This window comes from Cottoperca gobio, chromosome 16 (assembly GCF_900634415.1).
Source record: "Cottoperca gobio chromosome 16, fCotGob3.1, whole genome shotgun sequence".
In the NCBI taxonomy this organism is placed as follows: Eukaryota; Metazoa; Chordata; class Actinopteri; order Perciformes; family Bovichtidae; genus Cottoperca; species Cottoperca gobio.
In genome coordinates this window covers 341,496-360,673 of record NC_041370.1, presented here as the reverse complement: position 1 = coordinate 360,673, position 19,178 = coordinate 341,496, and the positions used below count along the sequence as shown (strand labels likewise).

Below are 19,178 nucleotides of genomic sequence, written 5' to 3'. Positions count from 1 at the left end.
GCAGCACATTAAGGTACAGAGACATTCATAAAGAAAGACAATTTACAAAAGAAAACCTAAAACAAACGTTTAACCTTTGATGTAAGAAGTCATTTAACGGGTACATTTTGAAATGTACTTCTTTAGCCTTGAAGATGATGATTTTGAAAAGAACGGACTATTTCCGGAACACCTCTACGTAAACAAACGGCTCTTATTGTGAAAGTGTCTCCGGAAGCGTGGAGCGGTTCACTGACATGGTGGACTCTGTTCTGTCAGAAGAAATCGCTCCGCGGTGGGATTTCACGGAAGATGCTGAAGAAACGGGAGCTGTTGGTAAGTTTAACAATTACTGACTTTTCCTTTCACAAATAGCGACTGATTAAAAGACAGAATCCAGATTTCTGCTCACGACACAAACATTATTAACCCCGACAGTCTGGAGCTCGCAGCCCCGCCGCGGTGTGAGCCAGGCGGCAGGTTTGTTTGTTTAGTTCACCTCCCGGAGTGGAGCTCTGTGATCCGCTGTTAGCCTGCTGCTGTCACCGTGGGCTCGCTAATGTTAGCTCGTGACTGGACGTTGCTGTTTGTTGACATGTCGGTGGACGAGTCAGCGGGGTTTGTTGTGGTTGTCAGCCCGAGTTACGACGTCCAGGCTCGGTCTCGGTGTCTCCCGCTGCTCGTCCTTGTTGTGTCTCATCGAACCTGTTAGCTAGCCGGCAGCGGTTGTAGCATGTTAGCTAACCGTGGCTAACAAGGTGTGTGTGTGTGTGTGTGTGTGTGTGTGTGTGTGTGTGTGTGTGTGTGTGCGTGTGCGTGTGTGTGTGCGCGCGTGCGCGTATGAGAGATTTGTTCATGGTTCGACCAGACTGACTGTAAAGAGCAACAGTTGAATAAAGTGAAGCTGAGCACGCTCCCTGTTTCAGTGTCCGCTGCACAATAACCCCCCAACAACAATAACCCCCCAACAACAGGCGGGCCGTCCGGGCACCACCTGAACCCAGTGTGGGAGCAGAACTCATTCTCTGCTCAAGCTGTGTGTGCACAGATATGATAATAACGGGACAGCAGGAAGTGCATATTTAAATACAGAAAGACTGAAGCAGCCTGAAGCAGCAGGTTAGTTAAGCTCCTCTTCAGACTCCACGTTACAAAGAGAAGTTTAAAGGTGTTTCCTAACACAAGTCGGTGTATCTCATTGTATATCACGGTACGGTAAATTAAGAAATGGTCTAAAACAACCAAACTGTACTTCTTTACATTTTATTATTTGCATCACACGAGACACTTGAGTTGAAAACAAAAAGTTTCAAACCAGTAAAACTAGAAATGCAGAATAGAAGAGTTGAGGTTCCTGAGAACAAGTGTTTCAGCAGTGTGTGCCGTGAGCACGTCACCGTGTGACACGTGTTTGACAGATCTCGGGATCTCTTGCAGAATAGCGACGGTGGTTGAATCTGTACCGGTGAACATCGCCCTGATACACGTGTACGTAGAGATGGTAGGGATGTTCTTTATTACATCCGCCAAAGAGGTTGTTCTCAGTTTGTGTGTCAGCAGGATCACGAGGCCAGTTCACACGTTCTCTTCCTTTGGAGAGCAGAGCCTGAAAGAGCTTCGGCCTTGGTTGGCGGAGGTCTGCGCTCGCCATGTGCCCTTCTGGTTCATTTTAATTATGGCTTTTATACGAGGTGCAAAGGTTGAAAGGGATCTTACGTGTTTGTCTGGTGTCCCTGTGATCACTATGTCACTATAACCTGATGTTCAGACTGAAGCCTTGAAACGTGGACATTATTTCTCCACATGTCTTCTCCAGAGAGTCAGATGTTCCCGGAGATGTAATCATCGATGTATTGATTCCTTTGTGATTCACTGATTACATTATGAGGAAGTCAGATGGGAGTGGTGACTGGAAACAGTGAGTGAGGAAGGGCGAAGGTGAATGTTCTGCAGAGAACATGGCTCTCCTCTCCCTGCAGGAAGTAAACACTTTGGATTCATACATTCATTCATATTTCTAGAGCTTTATTATCTGTTTGTATGTCGGGGGTCACGTCTCAGCCTGACGGACCACCCAGCTGCGTCCCCTCTGGTGAGTGTGACGGCGCCTCTTTACCACACCGACGGTGGAGGCTCTTCACAAGTCAAGATGGCTGTGTGTGTGTGTGTGTGTGTGTGTGTGTGTGTGTGTGTGTGTGTGTGTGTGTGTATACACACACATATAGATACATACATACATACATACATACATACACACATACACACATATAAATGTACACACACACATACATATAAATGTACACACACACACACACACACACACACACACACACACACACACACACACACACACACACACACACACACACACACACACACACACACTGGCTAGAGTCACATGTTTAAAACCCTGGTGTAACGTTGATCCTGAGAGCCGGTGGTGTGTTTGTTCTTGCCGTGTACCTGCCGACGGGTGTGTGTCATGACAACTTGTTTGTCGAGAGCAGCATCCTCTCAGTTTCTCAGCGTCGTTCACACTCAGCTGCTTCGCTCCATTAAACGTTGTCGGGGTCACACCGATGAGCGTCGTCCTCCGCAGCCCGTTGGCAGCGTGTATACGTCCGCTAACACCGCTAACACCCTCAGTGCTCCCTGCACGCCTGCCGGACCCTTCCTCTTCCTCTGAACCCGCTGCAAACTGCTTAACGCTCAACAAACTCATCATTCATTAGGGTTAGATAGCAGGAAAACATGCAGATGTATCAGGATGAAATGTTTGCTCGATTTCTAATAATAATCAACGTGTTACTTGCAGCCGACCCTGAAACACAAATAACTTCTTTAGTTTCTGAAGTTATTGTGGTTAAATGATTATCATTGACGCTGCAGCTGCTGCACAAACACTGCGGCAGTCACTGAAGTTCACATCCTGCTCTGTTGCTCATGTTCACCTCCGTGAGGTGGAGACGTTTGTTTTTGTCCATCTGTTGCTTTGTGTACATTTTGCATGTAGTGAAATGAGTGGAGTCATCGTGAGAGGAACTCTCTGAGCTCCAGAGTGTTGAATACTCCGGACGTTTGATCTCGCACCATGCAACACTGTAATGTGTCCAATACTTGGAAGTGATGACGTCGTCAGCCTCAGCACAGCTTCTATTATAAAGATGGAAACATGAGCGCGTGCAGCTCAAAGCATCGCTTCACTTGATACCAGGCTGTGAACTCTGAACCAGCTGAAGCTCATCAGCTGCACTTCTGTTCCTTTACTTCCATTGTAACGTCTGTTTTTAAGTTCTCTCTGTATTCGTTTCGATCCACTTCAACCACAACTTCAGATAGTTTTCAAATGTTCCAACTGAAAATGAATCTTTCTGTAGTTTAAATATCATTTGGATATCTATTGAAAGTCTCTTCCGGTCTGAGTTCACAGCGTAGATCTGTGATTTACAGAAGAGCTATTTGTGTTTTGCAAAATGCTTCTGGCTTTTAAACGGTGACTCAGTCGCTGCTTGTAGACATCTATAATCTGTAATGGGGTTTGTTTTAATTCAAGATAAAAAGGTTTGGAGAACACGATGAATATAGCTCAGGAAGTCCTCTCACATCAGCTCTATGAAACACGAGGATTGTAACCTCTTACCTGCATGTTTAAGATCTGAGATGTATTATCACAACGCCTGCAGGAGCAGCTTTCTCTTCATCACATCACTTTCATTACTATGATTTATGTGCTCCCAACTACTCTGTGCAGTTTCTGTTTTGTGGCATGTGCTGATGAACTGTATGACTCCCTATAAAGCAGGGGGGGGACCTTTTTCATGTCTAGGGCCATTTTCTTTTTAAACATCCTTCGAGGGCCGTACTAATTCTTGAAGTCATAACTTCTGCACGTTGTCTTTAAGACGCTCGTTCATTTCACTTTTCTTTATGCTAAATGCAAGAAGCAACTTTTGTATCCTGTATCTTTGTTTTATTATAAATCCTTTATTAGTCCCACAGCGGGGACATTTATCTCGTCACAGCAGAAGAACATGAAGTAAAAAGGCAGAACACAATAATTAAATAGAATAATAATATAAGTACAAGTGATATAAATAAAGTGAGTATTGCACATGGCAGTGATAACTGCACAGCAGTGGTGGAACAGTGTGTTCTTGGTGGGGGGGTCTACCTCTCTATCTCTCCATGTTTGTATGTTCCGCTCTGCAGGAGCTGCTTGTTGGGCCGAACTCCACGAAGAGCGTTAACTTTATCCAAACACTCGTCCTCTCAGCTCGTGCAGTTTGAGATGTCTCGTGTTTCACCGCAAGCGCGTCCGCACAAACTCGACTCACTGGCCTTTAACTTCCTCAAAGAAATAATCGTTCGTCCATTTCTCCTGGAAAGTGACATTCTGCATCCAGCTTTCTGTTTTACACTCGCCATGCTGCGTTCTAATTCCACATTTATTTCCCAGCTCTTTTTTTTTTATCTGTTAAATTCAAATGAATGAGGCGTCGTTCATATTTATTGCTTCTTTTATTTAAGGATTTATTTAGTTTTTTCATCGTCATATTTATTTATTTTATATTATTCCACTTTTAAGTGTGTGTGTGTGTGTGTGTGTGTGTGTGTGTGTGTGTGTGTGTGTGTGTGTGTGTGTGTGTGTGTTTGTACTTCAAAAATGATAAATGTACTAATTATTTCAGCGTGTGGAGTTTAACATCTGAACTATTTAGTTTTATAGAAATACAGATTTGATAATGTTGGGTACAGTGTCTCACGTTTAGGATCATCTTTACTAAATATAGATAAATACACTGATACTTCACGCTATATGTAATATTTATCACAATACATACATTGTTCTGTAAATACGATTAATAAAAGGTTTAAAACTGATTTTCTTCTTTATTTGCATCAAAACAGCAAAAAACCAAGTTCTTTGTTTCCTGAGAATAATTCTATAAAGTGTTCCAGGTTTGAAGGTTGATAAATAAACACCAGCCTGACTTCAGTCGGTGCAAAGCAACATATCACTCGTGTGTACTTTACAGTTCCTGCAGGTTTTGCTCCTCTTTCATTTCAGAAAGTTGACAAAAACACTTTGAAAATGTCTGATAATCATAAAAACATCCCAAACAGGTTACGCTGAGAGGCAGACGAAGTTGATGGGGGTGAATTTCCATTACCGGGGTAATCGTGAATATAATATAAAAATATAGCACGATTAAAAATAAATAAATAAAATAAAATACAGGAATCACATGTTGGAAAGAAATGACTCGCACAATGTTTATATATTATTTAATTAATTAATTGTATTTAATGATACAGGATTGTGATTGACCTCATTGAAGACGGTTCCTGTCTGGTGACACCGTGAGCAGCGTTTAAAGCCGTGTTAAGATATTTAAAGGATCAAGCAGCCAAAACAACACTTTGCATAAATCAGATCATCTTTTATATATATGACATTTCATTGTCGTAGTTTTTCTACCTCGCTGTCCAGTTAGTGAGCCGCCATTTCAGATGATCGAAGAAAAACAGTATTTAATATGAAGCATATTGTGATTATTATCTGGATAATGGTGACATGCAGGTGTCCTCCCGTGCTGTAGGGGGCAGACCTGCATCCCTCAGGTGGAGGTGTGGAGCAGGAAGATCCTCCTTTTTGAACTCTTAATCAGGAACAATCCTCTCAGCCTCTCACCTCCTCACAAAGCTCCACCGAGGACACTTTGTGAAGTGGACGTGAGCAGCAGTGTGAACACAGACGCTTCTTTATGTGGAGACGACTTCCTGTGTTGTAGCTCAGGCTAATTGAGTCTAATGCTTACTGAGTGGTTGTTCGGCTTATTGTGTTTGTGGTGGAGGAAGAGGAGGCCGGATGAACAGGATGTACCCTGAGTGAGGGGATTATTAAACCTGCTGATGATTCACTCGTAACACTTCTACTAAAGAAACATGAACACCTGAGTGAAGTGATTATTAAACACTTCCACTAAAGAAACATGAACACCTGAGTGAAGTGATTATTAAACACTTCCACTAAAGAAACATGAACACCTGAGTGAAGTGATTATTAAACACTTCCACTAAAGACACGTGAACACCTGAGTGAAGTGATTATTAAACACTTCCACTAAAGAAACATGAACACCTGAGTGAAGTGATTATTAAACACTTCCACTAAAGAAACATGAACACCTGAGTGAAGTGATTATTAAACACTTCTACTAAAGAAACATGAACACCTGAGTGAAGTGATTATTAAACACTTCCACTAAAGAAACATGAACACCTGAGTGAAGTGATTATTAAACACTTCTACTAAAGAAACATGAACACCTGAGTGAAGTGATTATTAAACACTTCCACTAAAGAAACATGAACACCTGAGTGAAGTGATTATTAAACACTTCTACTAAAGAAACATGAACACCTGAGTGAAGTGATTATTAAACACGTCTACTAAAGAAACATGAACACCTGAGTGAAGTGATTATTAAACACTTCCACTAAAGAAACATGAACACCTGAGTGAAGTGATTATTAAACACTTCCACTAAAGAAACATGAACACCTGAGTGAAGTGATTATTAAACACTTCTACTAAAGAAACATGAACACCTGAGTGAAGTGATTATTAAACACTTCTACTAAAGAAACATGAACACCTGAGTGAAGTGATTATTAAACACTTCCACTAAAGAAACATGAACACCTGAGTGAAGTGATTATTAAACACTTCCACTAAAGAAACATGAACACCTGAGTGAAGTGATTATTAAACACTTCCACTAAAGAAACATGAACACCTGAGTGAAGTGATTATTAAACACGTCTACTAAAGAAACATGAACACCTGAGTGAAGTGATTATTAAACACTTCCACTAAAGAAACATGAACACCTGAGTGAAGTGATTATTAAACACTTCCACTAAAGAAACATGAACACCTGAGTGAAGTGATTATTAAACACTTCTACTAAAGAAACATGAACACCTGAGTGAAGTGATTATTAAACACGTCTACTAAAGAAACATGAACACCTGAGTGAAGTGATTATTAAACACTTCTACTAAAGAAACATGAACACCTGAGTGAAGTGATTATTAAACACTTCCACTAAAGAAACATGAACACCTGAGTGAAGTGATTATTAAACACTTCTACTAAAGAAACATGAACACCTGAGTGAAGTGATTATTAAACACGTCTACTAAAGAAACATGAACACCTGAGTGAAGTGATTATTAAACACTTCTACTAAAGAAACATGAACACCTGAGTGAAGTGATTATTAAACATGTCTACTAAAGAAACATGAACACCTGAGTGAAGTGATTATTAAACACTTCCACTAAAGAAACATGAACACCTGAGTGAAGTGATTATTAAACACTTCTACTAAAGAAACATGAACACCTGAGTGAAGTGATTATTAAACACTTCTACTAAAGAAACATGAACACCTGAGTGAAGTGATTATTAAACACTTCTACTAAAGAAACATGAACACCTGAGTGAAGTGATTATTAAACACGTCTACTAAAGAAACATGAACACCTGAGTGAAGTGATTATTAAACACTTCTACTAAAGAAACATGAACACCTGAGTGAAGTGATTATTAAACACTTCTACTAAAGAAACATGAACACCTGAGTGAAGTGATTATTAAACACTTCCACTAAAGAAACATGAACACCTGAGTGAAGTGATTATTAAACACTTCTACTAAAGAAACATGAACACCTGAGTGAAGTGATTATTAAACACTTCCTACTAAAGAAACATGAACACCTGAGTGAAGTGATTATTAAACACGTCTACTAAAGAAACATGAACACCTGAGTGAAGTGATTATTAAACACTTCCACTAAAGAAACATGAACACCTGAGTGAAGTGATTATTAAACACTTCTACTAAAGAAACATGAACACCTGAGTGAAGTGATTATTAACACTTCTACTAAAGAAACATGAACACCTGAGTGAAGTGATTATTAAACACTTCTACTAAAGAAACATGAACACCTGAGTGAAGTGATTATTAAACACTTCCACTAAAGAAACATGAACACCTGAGTGAAGTGATTATTAAACACTTCCACTAAAGAAACATGAACACCTGAGTGAAGTGATTATTAAACACGTCTACTAAAGAAACATGAACACCTGAGTGAAGTGATTATTAAACACGTCTACTAAAGAAACATGAACACCTGAGTGAAGTGATTATTAAACACTTCTACTAAAGAAACATGAACACCTGAGTGAAGTGATTATTAAACACTTCCACTAAAGAAACATGAACACCTGAGTGAAGTGATTATTAAACACTTCACTAAAGAAACATGAACACCTGAGTGAAGTGATTATTAAACACTTCCTACTAAAGAAACATGAACACCTGAGTGAAGTGATTATTAAACACTTCTACTAAAGAAACATGAACACCTGAGTGAAGTGATTATTAAACACTTCCACTAAAGAAACATGAACACCTGAGTGAAGTGATTATTAAACACTTCCACTAAAGAAACATGAACACCTGAGTGAAGTGATTATTAAACGTACTTCTCTGGAGAGAGGTGTTTGTTTCTGCTGCACTTTTATTATTCTGGAATGAATCTTTTACAGGTTGTGACATTTAAAAAGATCTTCAGCCGCTTGTTTCTGTGCGTCGGTCAGTTCTGCTCGTAGTTTTCTCTCCGTCAGACTCGATCTGTGGAAATCTAGAAAGTAGATGAGAAATAGCTGGAGTTCATGGAGCCACAGGACACGAGGTTCCTCTCACGGCTCAGCAGGCGGCCGGGTTAAGAGCTTAAAAGTGTTTTTTCTCCAAGAGGAGTGAGGTTCAGCGACTGAACTGCACAAGGCAAAGCTGTCGGTACAATACCAGTTTCACATGTTTGTATCATGTATTTAAATGATACGTTTGTGAGCTCATGTGGGCGGCTTTGTTTAACTTCCTTGTTTGGGAAGTTTATGGTTACTGTTTGTTTTGTGCAGAGTGAAGAGTCTCACTGCACGTTCCCCGGACATAACACTCATTTAACTTATTGTTAAAGTCCCTGAGAATTAAGAAGAAGTGTTTATTTGTGCAGGAGGCTCATGAATAAATGTCCCTTTGTGTGTTTACATTATTGCAATGAGGTGATGTAACGTTTTCAAATGTAGAACCACTTCAGTGCACCGCTGGAGGACGTCCTCAGGTCCTCTGTCCTGAAGCAGGATCTCTTGTTAACGCTCCGGATTCACAGCCCTGAGATAAAAGCCTGACACTTTATATTTCTCTCTTAGTGTTTCAATGAGGCGAGGAGATGCACATCCCGCTGTCCCTTTAGCGGCCTGTTTAGTTGAATGTGACGTGATGACGTGTTGTCTCAGCCGATGGACACTTTGTGTGTTTCTGACCTTTGAACTGAACTTTATTTGACAGTATTCTTCTCAGAAATAGGAAACCTGTCATCGGTGTATCTGCAGTAACTCCTCAAAGTACAATTAGTAAAGTATGACAGTTACCTCTAAGAAGGAGAAGAACTGTAACAAAGTGTTGTGAGTCTTTTGATGTCTCCGTCGGCCTCCTTCCTCTCAGCTCAAGTCTTTGCTCCTCTTCTGCTCGCTGGAAGGAAATGGTCATTCTTCTCACACGATGATGGTGTTCACAGCTGTGACGAGCAGCCTTCTCATGTCGGTGTCACCTGATCTCTTTGCTTTAACGCCTCTCGCCCGTTAACGTTCATCTCCACTGATCCGATCTCATTGTGCAAAGTCGGAAGACAAAAGAAGGTAATCGGGTGTTTAGTGCATAAACAATTAGGGAGGAGAATTATCCCATCTGGATATTATCCCGCCAAGATTATTAAATCCTTTTATTAACGCCGGCGTGTTGCAGTCAGCGCTGCTGGAAACTGCAAAGTCTACCAGCGAGTGTAACTTTGAGTCTGTAAACGTTTGTATTGTGAAATGTAAAATGTGCAGAACGTTCTCCACATGCTGTACATGAAGTTTGACACAACGATCTTTATCAACCAGTCAGCAGCCGCTCTCAGGATCCTCGGTTCTCCTCCAGCAGGACGGGACACGGGCCGTCTTCAACACAACTGAACCAACTCAGAGCACACTGGAGATGTGTTCAGGAGCGATTAGTGTGAACTGTGATTTTCAGGTAGGCTTAGTGACTGCTGGTGTTCTAAAGCCCTGCTCCAGGGATTACTGTGATGTCTGAAGGCAGAGCTGGATTATGTTTCATGTTGACTCGTTGTAAACACAAACACAACAGTGTGGAGGAAGTTTGATGTCAGTCTGTGAGGAAGGTGTTGCTGGCAGCAGGTGTGACGTCACATGACTGGCAGCGCGCTGTGTCTCCGGCATGCTCGACGCTGTCGCAGATCCACGAGTTCTGTCCGTAGTGGACTTTATGAATGTCAGTCAGACACAGATTCCTCAACAGCTACGGGATGGATTGTGATGCAACGTGGTTCATATTCCCTTTAGGATGATTGTAATGCAGAGCTGCAGGATGACGTGTTTCTGTGCTGGACCCTGAAGGGAGCATCTCTCTGGTTCGGGATGTTTCCATTTGATTCTGGATTATATCAGGACATAATCTGTGGCAAACAAACGTTTCTGATGTTTACTCGTGTTGAGCAGGAGAATCTGCACAGATTAAAACACTTTGATTGTTGAAGCGTAAACACAATCTGCAGAAGTGAGAAGCGAACGTTCGGCTCTAAAGGAGCTCCAGCAGGTCACATGACTTCACCGCTAAGCTAACGGAGGCTAATGTCAGCGTGATGACGTCTCATTCAGACGCTTGTTAGCAGCCGATGTTTTTAAGATGCGTAGAAGCTTCAGAAACATTCTTATAACGAAACCAGAAAATCTCTTAAACTTGTGTAAACAGTGATAAAAGGCTGACGCACGATACCAATAACCAACATAACCTGCAGTGTGTGTGTGTGTGTGTGTGTGTGTGTGTGTGTGTGTGTGTGTGTGTGTGTGTGTGTGTGTGTGTGCCGACCTCCTCCACGGAGAAATGTCCTCCAGCTCCCTGAAGAACCTGTTTCCTGTGTGTGTTCTCTGCTTCAGCTGATCTTCTTGTTCTGTGTGTTTTCTTGCAGCTTTCCGAGAGACAACAATTCAGTGAAGATGAGACGATGGTCCCGGTACTAACCTCCAGAAAAGCCAGCGAACTCCCCGTCAACGAAGTAGTGTGTGTCCTGCAGGTACGCTGTCCGAACTGTGAAGTGTTAAGTTTCAGGGTCCAATGTTACGTAAAGTATATCTTTTACTTGACCCTTTACAATTTGTTGAAGAAACAAAGACGAAAGTCAAAGTGAACTCTTTAGTGTTTTAGTGAACCATGTGAGAGCAGAAGGTTCATCATGAGCCCACAGTCTCCTCACAGAAGACACCGGCACACCTTCAGAACTGTAGTAACGTGCTGGTTCATGAAGCTAATCAGAGACTTTAAGGGTCCGACCGTACATCACATCCGATGCTCGACGTCGATTGGTTTGTAGACGGGCTCTGATTGGGCGGAAGCTTTAATGTTGAGTCTTTTATAAACAAAAGGACAGTTTGGTCTCCGGTTCTGACTCTGAGCTGCCAGATCTTCCTGTAATTGGTCCGAAAGTCCGAACCATCCAAAATAATTCTAACTATAAACTAACCGGTGGTTCAGTTTCGGACCCAGACCTCCTCGTCCTGACGAGGTCCAGGTGTTCGGCGGTAATTTTGGTTCGGATCAAACTAAAAAGTTACCAGAACGCACCTCGGACTGAAAGACTCACGTCAGTATTTTACGTGACTTGTTTAATCAACATGTGCGTTGCATGCAGAGGAGGCTCCTCAGTACATAACCTTCAGAACATTATGTGTCGACAGGCCGACCTGCAGCTGGGTCTGATCGAGGAGGAGGTGAGCCGGCGCAGAGCGTACCACGGCTGGAATGAGTTCGACATCAGTGAAGAGGAGCCGCTATGGAGGAAATACATCTCGCAGGTAACGTGTGGAGAGTCGTGTGTGTCTGTTTCCTCCCCACTGGAACCACACACACCTTTTTATGCACAATTTGCTGATAAAAAAACGTGAGAAATCTTGAAAGTTCCTCAAAACGTTGGTGAGTTGTAGAAGTTGCGTGTAATATTGTCCTCATCGCTGCACTCTGTGACCTTCCTCACATTAGTACACTAATGTCTGATTCACGTCCAGTTTTATACTTTGTTTTCCGGATGAAACCATCTTTCACTCGCGATACGTTTGGAAACCGTTCTGCGGTGAACTGCTCGGCCGTCAGTTTGTCCTCGTTGGCTGAGCCGACGGTCCACGTTATCGTGTGAGGAAGCTTCACACGTCCAGCAGCTGAATGGCGACGTGCTATTTGTATCTCGTCTTGATGTCTAAATGTGTCGAGGCTCGTCGTGCTGCTCCGTGTCATTGTTCTGTCACAGCAACGCAGACGGGAAACTATATTTCATATCTTCAGATTTGTATTTAATGAGTGATGGTTATCTTTGTGAAAGCCCAACAGCATGTGGACGTCATCACAGCTGCTGCACAAAGCGAGTTGAGATAATCCTGTAAATGAATCAGAAGAGACGACTGAACATCTTTAAGTTATATAAATAAATAATAATAAATCAAATGAAGCGACATTAAACGCTAAACCGCGTTTGATTTTTGTTTTCCTGAAACAAAAAGTGTCTCAATTAAAATATTAAAATGAAGCTTTGAAATTAATTTAGTGAAGTTTAAACTGTTACTATTTAATACTAATATATTATATAAAATACTATTTACTCATATACACTTTAAGAGGGTCTCCAAAGACACGCATCCTAAAGACACACATCCTAAAGACACACATCCTAAAGACACACATCCTAAAGACACGCCTCCTAAAGACACACATCCTAAAGACACACATCCTAAAGACACGCCTCCAAAGACACGCCTCCAAAGACACACATCCTAAAGACACACATCCTAAAGACACACATCCTAAAGACACACATCCTAAAGACACGCCTCCAAAGACACGCCTCCAAAGACACACATCCTAAAGACACGCCTCCTAAAGACACACATCCTAAAGACACACATCCTAAAACACGCCTCCAAAGACACGCCTCCAAAGACACACTTCCTAAAGACACACATCCTAAAGACACGCCTCCTAAAGACACACATCCTAAAGACACACATCCTAAAGACACACATCCTAAAGACACACATCCTAAAGACACGCCTCCAAAGACACGCCTCCAAAGACACACATCCTAAAGACACACATCCTAAAGACACGCCTCCTAAGACACGCCTCCTAAAGACACACATCCTAAAGACACACATCCTAAAGACACACATCCTAAAGACACACATCCCAAAGACACGCCTCCTAAGACACGCATCCTAAAGACACGCCTCCTAAAGACACGCCTCCAAAGACACACATCCTAAAGACACGCCTCCTAAAGACACGCCTCCAAAGACACACATCCTAAAGACACACATCCTAAAGACACACATCCTAAGACACGCCTCCAAAGACACACATCCTAAAGACACGCCTCCAAAGACACACATCCTAAAGACACGCCTCCAAAGACACGCCTCCAAAGACACACATCCTAAAGACACACATCCTAAAGACACACATCCTAAAGACACGTCTCCAAAGACACGCCTCCAAAGACACACATCCTAAAGACACGCCTCCAAAGACACACATCCTAAAGACACACATACTAAAGACACACATCCTAAAGACACACATCCTAAAGACACGCCTCCAAAGACACGCCTCCAAAGACACACATCCTAAAGACACACATCCTAAAGACACACATCCTAAAGACACACATCCCAAAGACACGCCTCCTAAGACACGCATCCTAAAGACACACATCCTAAAGACACGCCTCCTAAAGACACGCCTCCAAAGACACGCCTCTAAAGACACGCCTCCTAAAGACACGCCTCCAAAGACACGCCTCCAAAGACACACATCCTAAAGACACACATCCTAAGACACGCCTCCAAAGACACACATCCTAAAGACACGCCTCCAAAGACACGCCTCCAAAGACACACATCCTAAAGACACGCCTCCAAAGACACGCCTCCAAAGACACACATCCTTAAGACACACATCCTAAAGACACGTCTCCAAAGACACACATCCTAAAGACACACATCCTAAAGACACGTCTCCAAAGACACACATCCTAAAGACACACATCCTAAAGACACGTCTCCAAAGACACACATCCTAAAGACACGCCTCCAAAGACACACATCCTAAAGACACGCCTCCAAAGACACACATCCTAAAGACACACATCCTAAAGACACACATCCTAAAGACACACATCCCAAAGACACGCCTCCTAAGACACGCATCCTAAAGACACACATCCTAAAGACACGCCTCCTAAAGACACGCCTCCAAAGACACACATCCTAAAGACACACATCCTAAAGACACGTCTCCAAAGACACACATCCTAAAGACACACATCCTAAAGACACACATCCCAAAGACACGCCTCCTAAGACACGCCTCCTAAGACACGCATCCTAAAGACACGCCTCCTAAAGACACGCCTCCAAAGACACACATCCTAAAGACACACATCCTAAGACACGCCTCCAAAGACACACATCCTAAAGACACACATCCTAAGACACGCCTCCAAAGACACACATCCTAAAGACACGCCTCCAAAGACACGCCTCCAAAGACACACATCCTAAAGACACACATCCTAAAGACACGCCTCCAAAGACACGCCTCCAAAGACACACATCCTAAAGACACACATCCTAAAGACACACATCCTAAAGACACACATCCTAAAGACACGTCTCCAAAGACACACATCCTAAAGACAATCCTCCAAAGACACACATCCTAAAGACACGCCTCCAAAGACACACATCCTAAAGACACACATCCTAAAGACACACATCCCAAAGACACGCCTCCTAAGACACGCATCCTAAAGACACACATCCTAAAGACACGCCTCCTAAAGACACGCCTCCAAAGACACATCCTAAAGACACACATCCTAAGACACGCCTCCAAAGACACACATCCTAAAGACACACATCCTAAAGACACGCCTCCAAAGACACACATCCTAAAGACACACATCCTAAAGACACGCCTCCAAAGACACACATCCTAAAGACACGCCTCCAAAGACACACATCCTAAAGACACACATCCTAAAGACACACATCCTAAAGACACGCCTCCAAAGACACACATCCTAAAGACACGCCTCCAAAGACACACATCCTAAAGACACGCCTCCAAAGACACACATACTAAAGACACACATCCTAAAGACACACATCCTAAAGACACACATCCTAAGACACACATCCTAAAGACACGCCTCTTAAGACACACATCCTAAAGACACGCCTCCAAAGACACACATCCTAAAGACACGCCTCCAAAGACACACATCCTAAGACACGCCTCTTAAGACACACATCCTAAAGACACACATCCTAAAGACACACATCCTAAGACACACATCCTAAAGACATGCCTCTTAAGACACACATCCTAAAGACACGCCTCCAAAGACACACATCCTAAAGACACGCCTCCAAAGACACACATCCTAAGACACGCCTCCTAAAGACACGCCTCTTAAGACACACATCCTAAAGACACACATCCTAAAGACACACATCCTAAAGACACACATCCTAAAGACACACATCCTAAGACACACATCCTAAGACACACATCCTAAAGACACGCCTCTTAAGACACACATCCTAAAGACACGCCTCCAAAGACACACATCCTAAAGACACGCCTCCAAAGACACACATCCTAAGACACGCCTCTTAAGACACACATCCTAAAGACACACATCCTAAAGACACACATCCTAAGACACACATCCTAAAGACACGCCTCTTAAGACACACATCCTAAAGACACGCCTCCAAAGACACACATCCTAAAGACACGCCTCCAAAGACACACATCCTAAGACACGCCTCCTAAAGACACGCCTCTTAAGACACACATCCTAAAGACACACATCCTAAAGACACACATCCTAAGACACACATCCTAAAGACACACATCCTAAGACACACATCCTAAAGACACGCCTCCTAAAGACACACATCCTAAAGACACACATCCTAAGACACGCCTCTTAAGACACACATCCTAAAGACACACATCCTAAAGACACGCCTCCTAAAGACACACATCCTAAAGACACACATCCTAAAGACACACATCCTAAAGACACACATCCTAAAGACACGCCTCCAAAGACACACATCCTAAGACACGCCTCTTAAGACACACATCCTAAAGACACACATCCTAAAGACACACATCCTAAGACACACATCCTAAAGACATGCCTCTTAAGACACACATCCTAAAGACACGCCTCCAAAGACACACATCCTAAAGACACGCCTCCAAAGACACACATCCTAAGACACGCCTCCTAAAGACACGCCTCTTAAGACACACATCCTAAAGACACGCCTCCAAAGACACACATCCTAAAGACACGCCTCTTAAGACACACATCCTAAAGACACGCCTCCAAAGACACACATCCTAAGACACGCCTCTTAAGACACACATCCTAAAGACACACATCCTAAAGACACACATCCTAAGACACACATCCTAAAGACATGCCTCTTAAGACACACATCCTAAAGACACGCCTCCAAAGACACACATCCTAAGACACGCCTCTTAAGACACACATCCTAAAGACACGCCTCCAAAGACACACATCCTAAAGACACGCCTCCAAAGACACACATCCTAAGACACGCCTCCTAAAGACACGCCTCTTAAGACACACATCCTAAAGACACACATCCTAAAGACACACATCCTAAAGACACACATCCTAAGACACACATCCTAAAGACACACATCCTAAGACACACATCCTAAAGACACGCCTCCTAAGACACACATCCTAAAGACACGCCTCCTAAGACACACATCCTAAAGACACGCCTCCTAAGACACACATCCTAAAGACACGCCTCTTAAGACACACATCCTAAAGACACACATCCTAAGACACACATCCTAAAGACACGCCTCTTAAGACACACATCCTAAAGACACACATCCTAAGACACACATCCTAAAGACAAGCCTCTTAAGACACACATCCTAAGACACACATCCTAAAGACACACATCCTAAAGACACGCCTCTTAAGACACGCCTCCTAAAGACACACATCCTAAAGACACGCCTCTTAAGACACGCCTCCTAAAGACACACATCCTAAAGACACACATCCTAAAGACACGCCTCTTAAGACACACATCCTAAAGACACACATCCTAAAGACACACATCCTAAAGACACACATCCTAAAGACACGCCTCCTAAAGAAAGATGGATCTAGAAACACATTTACTTTATTGTAAATATATAAAGCTATACACATCAACACCAGAGAGATATATCTGTAGAGTATCTATAGAACATACAGCATACACTATACAGTGTTTCCCTTTGGAGGGGCGCTCATCGTGCACGTGATTGCGTGCGTGTGCGTGGTGCGGGGAGATTGTTTCTATTTAGTTCTCCCGTCTCCTTTCTTCCGCTCTGTAAGTGTGTGTGCACGTGTGTGTGTCAGCTGCGAAGCCCCGCCCTTCGCAAAACGGAGCGAAGGAGAGAATGTGAAAGTAGACAGTACAAACTGAAACGTGCACATAAATTAGATCAATAGCAGAAGTGTTTATTTAATAAAAGAGACCTGTCGATGTGAGTTGTGAATAATGAAAATATATTTATTTATTTTTATTTGAAAAAAGAAAAAAACACCTTGAATTTCAGGCAGAGCGCTGGGCTCCGCTGACAGGGCGCAGCGCCCTGCCAAGACAATGGTAGGGGAAACACTACTATAATATACCAAACTGAAATATAAACAGACTACAAACATTAGAAAACTGCAAAGTAGTGATTTAAAAAAACATATTTTGAACGCTTCAGTTTGCAGAAATATTCCCGTTTAGGAGAGAACCCTCTGGAGTGTGTGAGCAATACGACCGTATCCACAAACTTCTCCAGGTCTGAGGATTAAACGCTGAAGAGTTAAAGTTTCTGCTGCGTTCAATCGTTCATGGCGTTGACGTGGAAACCGGGTCATTTCAGCTGGAGCTAAAAATAGAGCTGGAACCGTTGACCCGCTTCACTGGGCGAGCGCCACTTTCTCACTGACACTTGTTTCATCCTGATGGAAAACACACGCGCTTGTACTTGTGTCTTTGTGGGGACCATCATAGACATTGACTATATATATATTAATTTATATATATATATATATTAATTTATATATATATTAATTTATATATATATATATTAATATTAATATATATATATATATATATATATATATATACATTATATATATAATATAATATTATAATATTATATTAATATTAATATATATATAATATATATAAATATATTATAATATTATATATATATAATATATATATATATTAATATATATATATTAATATGTATATTAATATTAATATATATATATATATTAATGTATATTAATATATTTATATATATATAAATAAACCTTAAACAGGCTTGTGAGGATCCAGACAAAAATGTTCTGACTTTCTACAAAAGTTTTTAGACTTTTCATTTAATTAAAGAAAATGGAATTTTCCACACATATCTTAAATTATCCCTTATCTTTCCAAAATGTCCTCACTTTACAAATATATCCTCAAATGTCCTCTTTACCCAAAGTCCTCTCCACAGAAATGTCCCCAACGTCCTAAGATAGCCATGTTTTTTACAACTGTTCCCATTTTCTATAAATGTCTTCAATCTGCCCAGTGTCCCCAAGATGTCCTCTTCCTCATTTCCCAAAATGTCCTCCCTTTCCAAATATCTGAAATGACCTTGATGTCAAGTAAAACTGAATAGTCCCCACACAGACAGACGTATAAGAACACACACACACACACACTGAAGTCGTTGAACATGGATTTCTTGGTCCAGTGTTTTGATGCTAACTTGTCTCTCGTTCTTCCTCTCTGCAGTTCAAAGATCCTCTCATCCTGTTGCTGTTGGCGTCGGCCGTTATCAGCGTGCTCATGCGGCAGTTCGATGACGCCATCAGCATCACTGTGGTACGTTGCACTACAAC

At 42.0% G+C, this 19,178-nt stretch overlaps 1 protein-coding gene across 1 annotated transcript in view; it reads left to right on the top strand.

Moving 5' to 3' along the window:
• Nucleotides 1-222: 222 nt before the first annotated feature.
• atp2c1 (ATPase secretory pathway Ca2+ transporting 1) overlaps nt 223-19,178 on the top strand; it is a 30,837-nt gene continuing 11,881 nt past the window's right edge. Inside the window, exons 1-4 of the mRNA XM_029451798.1 lie at nt 223-315; nt 11,094-11,198; nt 11,860-11,976; nt 19,072-19,161. Of these exons, the coding sequence (XP_029307658.1) occupies nt 292-315; nt 11,094-11,198; nt 11,860-11,976; nt 19,072-19,161 (336 nt within the window). The 5' untranslated portion in view covers nt 223-291. The remainder of the gene's footprint in view (nt 316-11,093; nt 11,199-11,859; nt 11,977-19,071; nt 19,162-19,178) is intronic.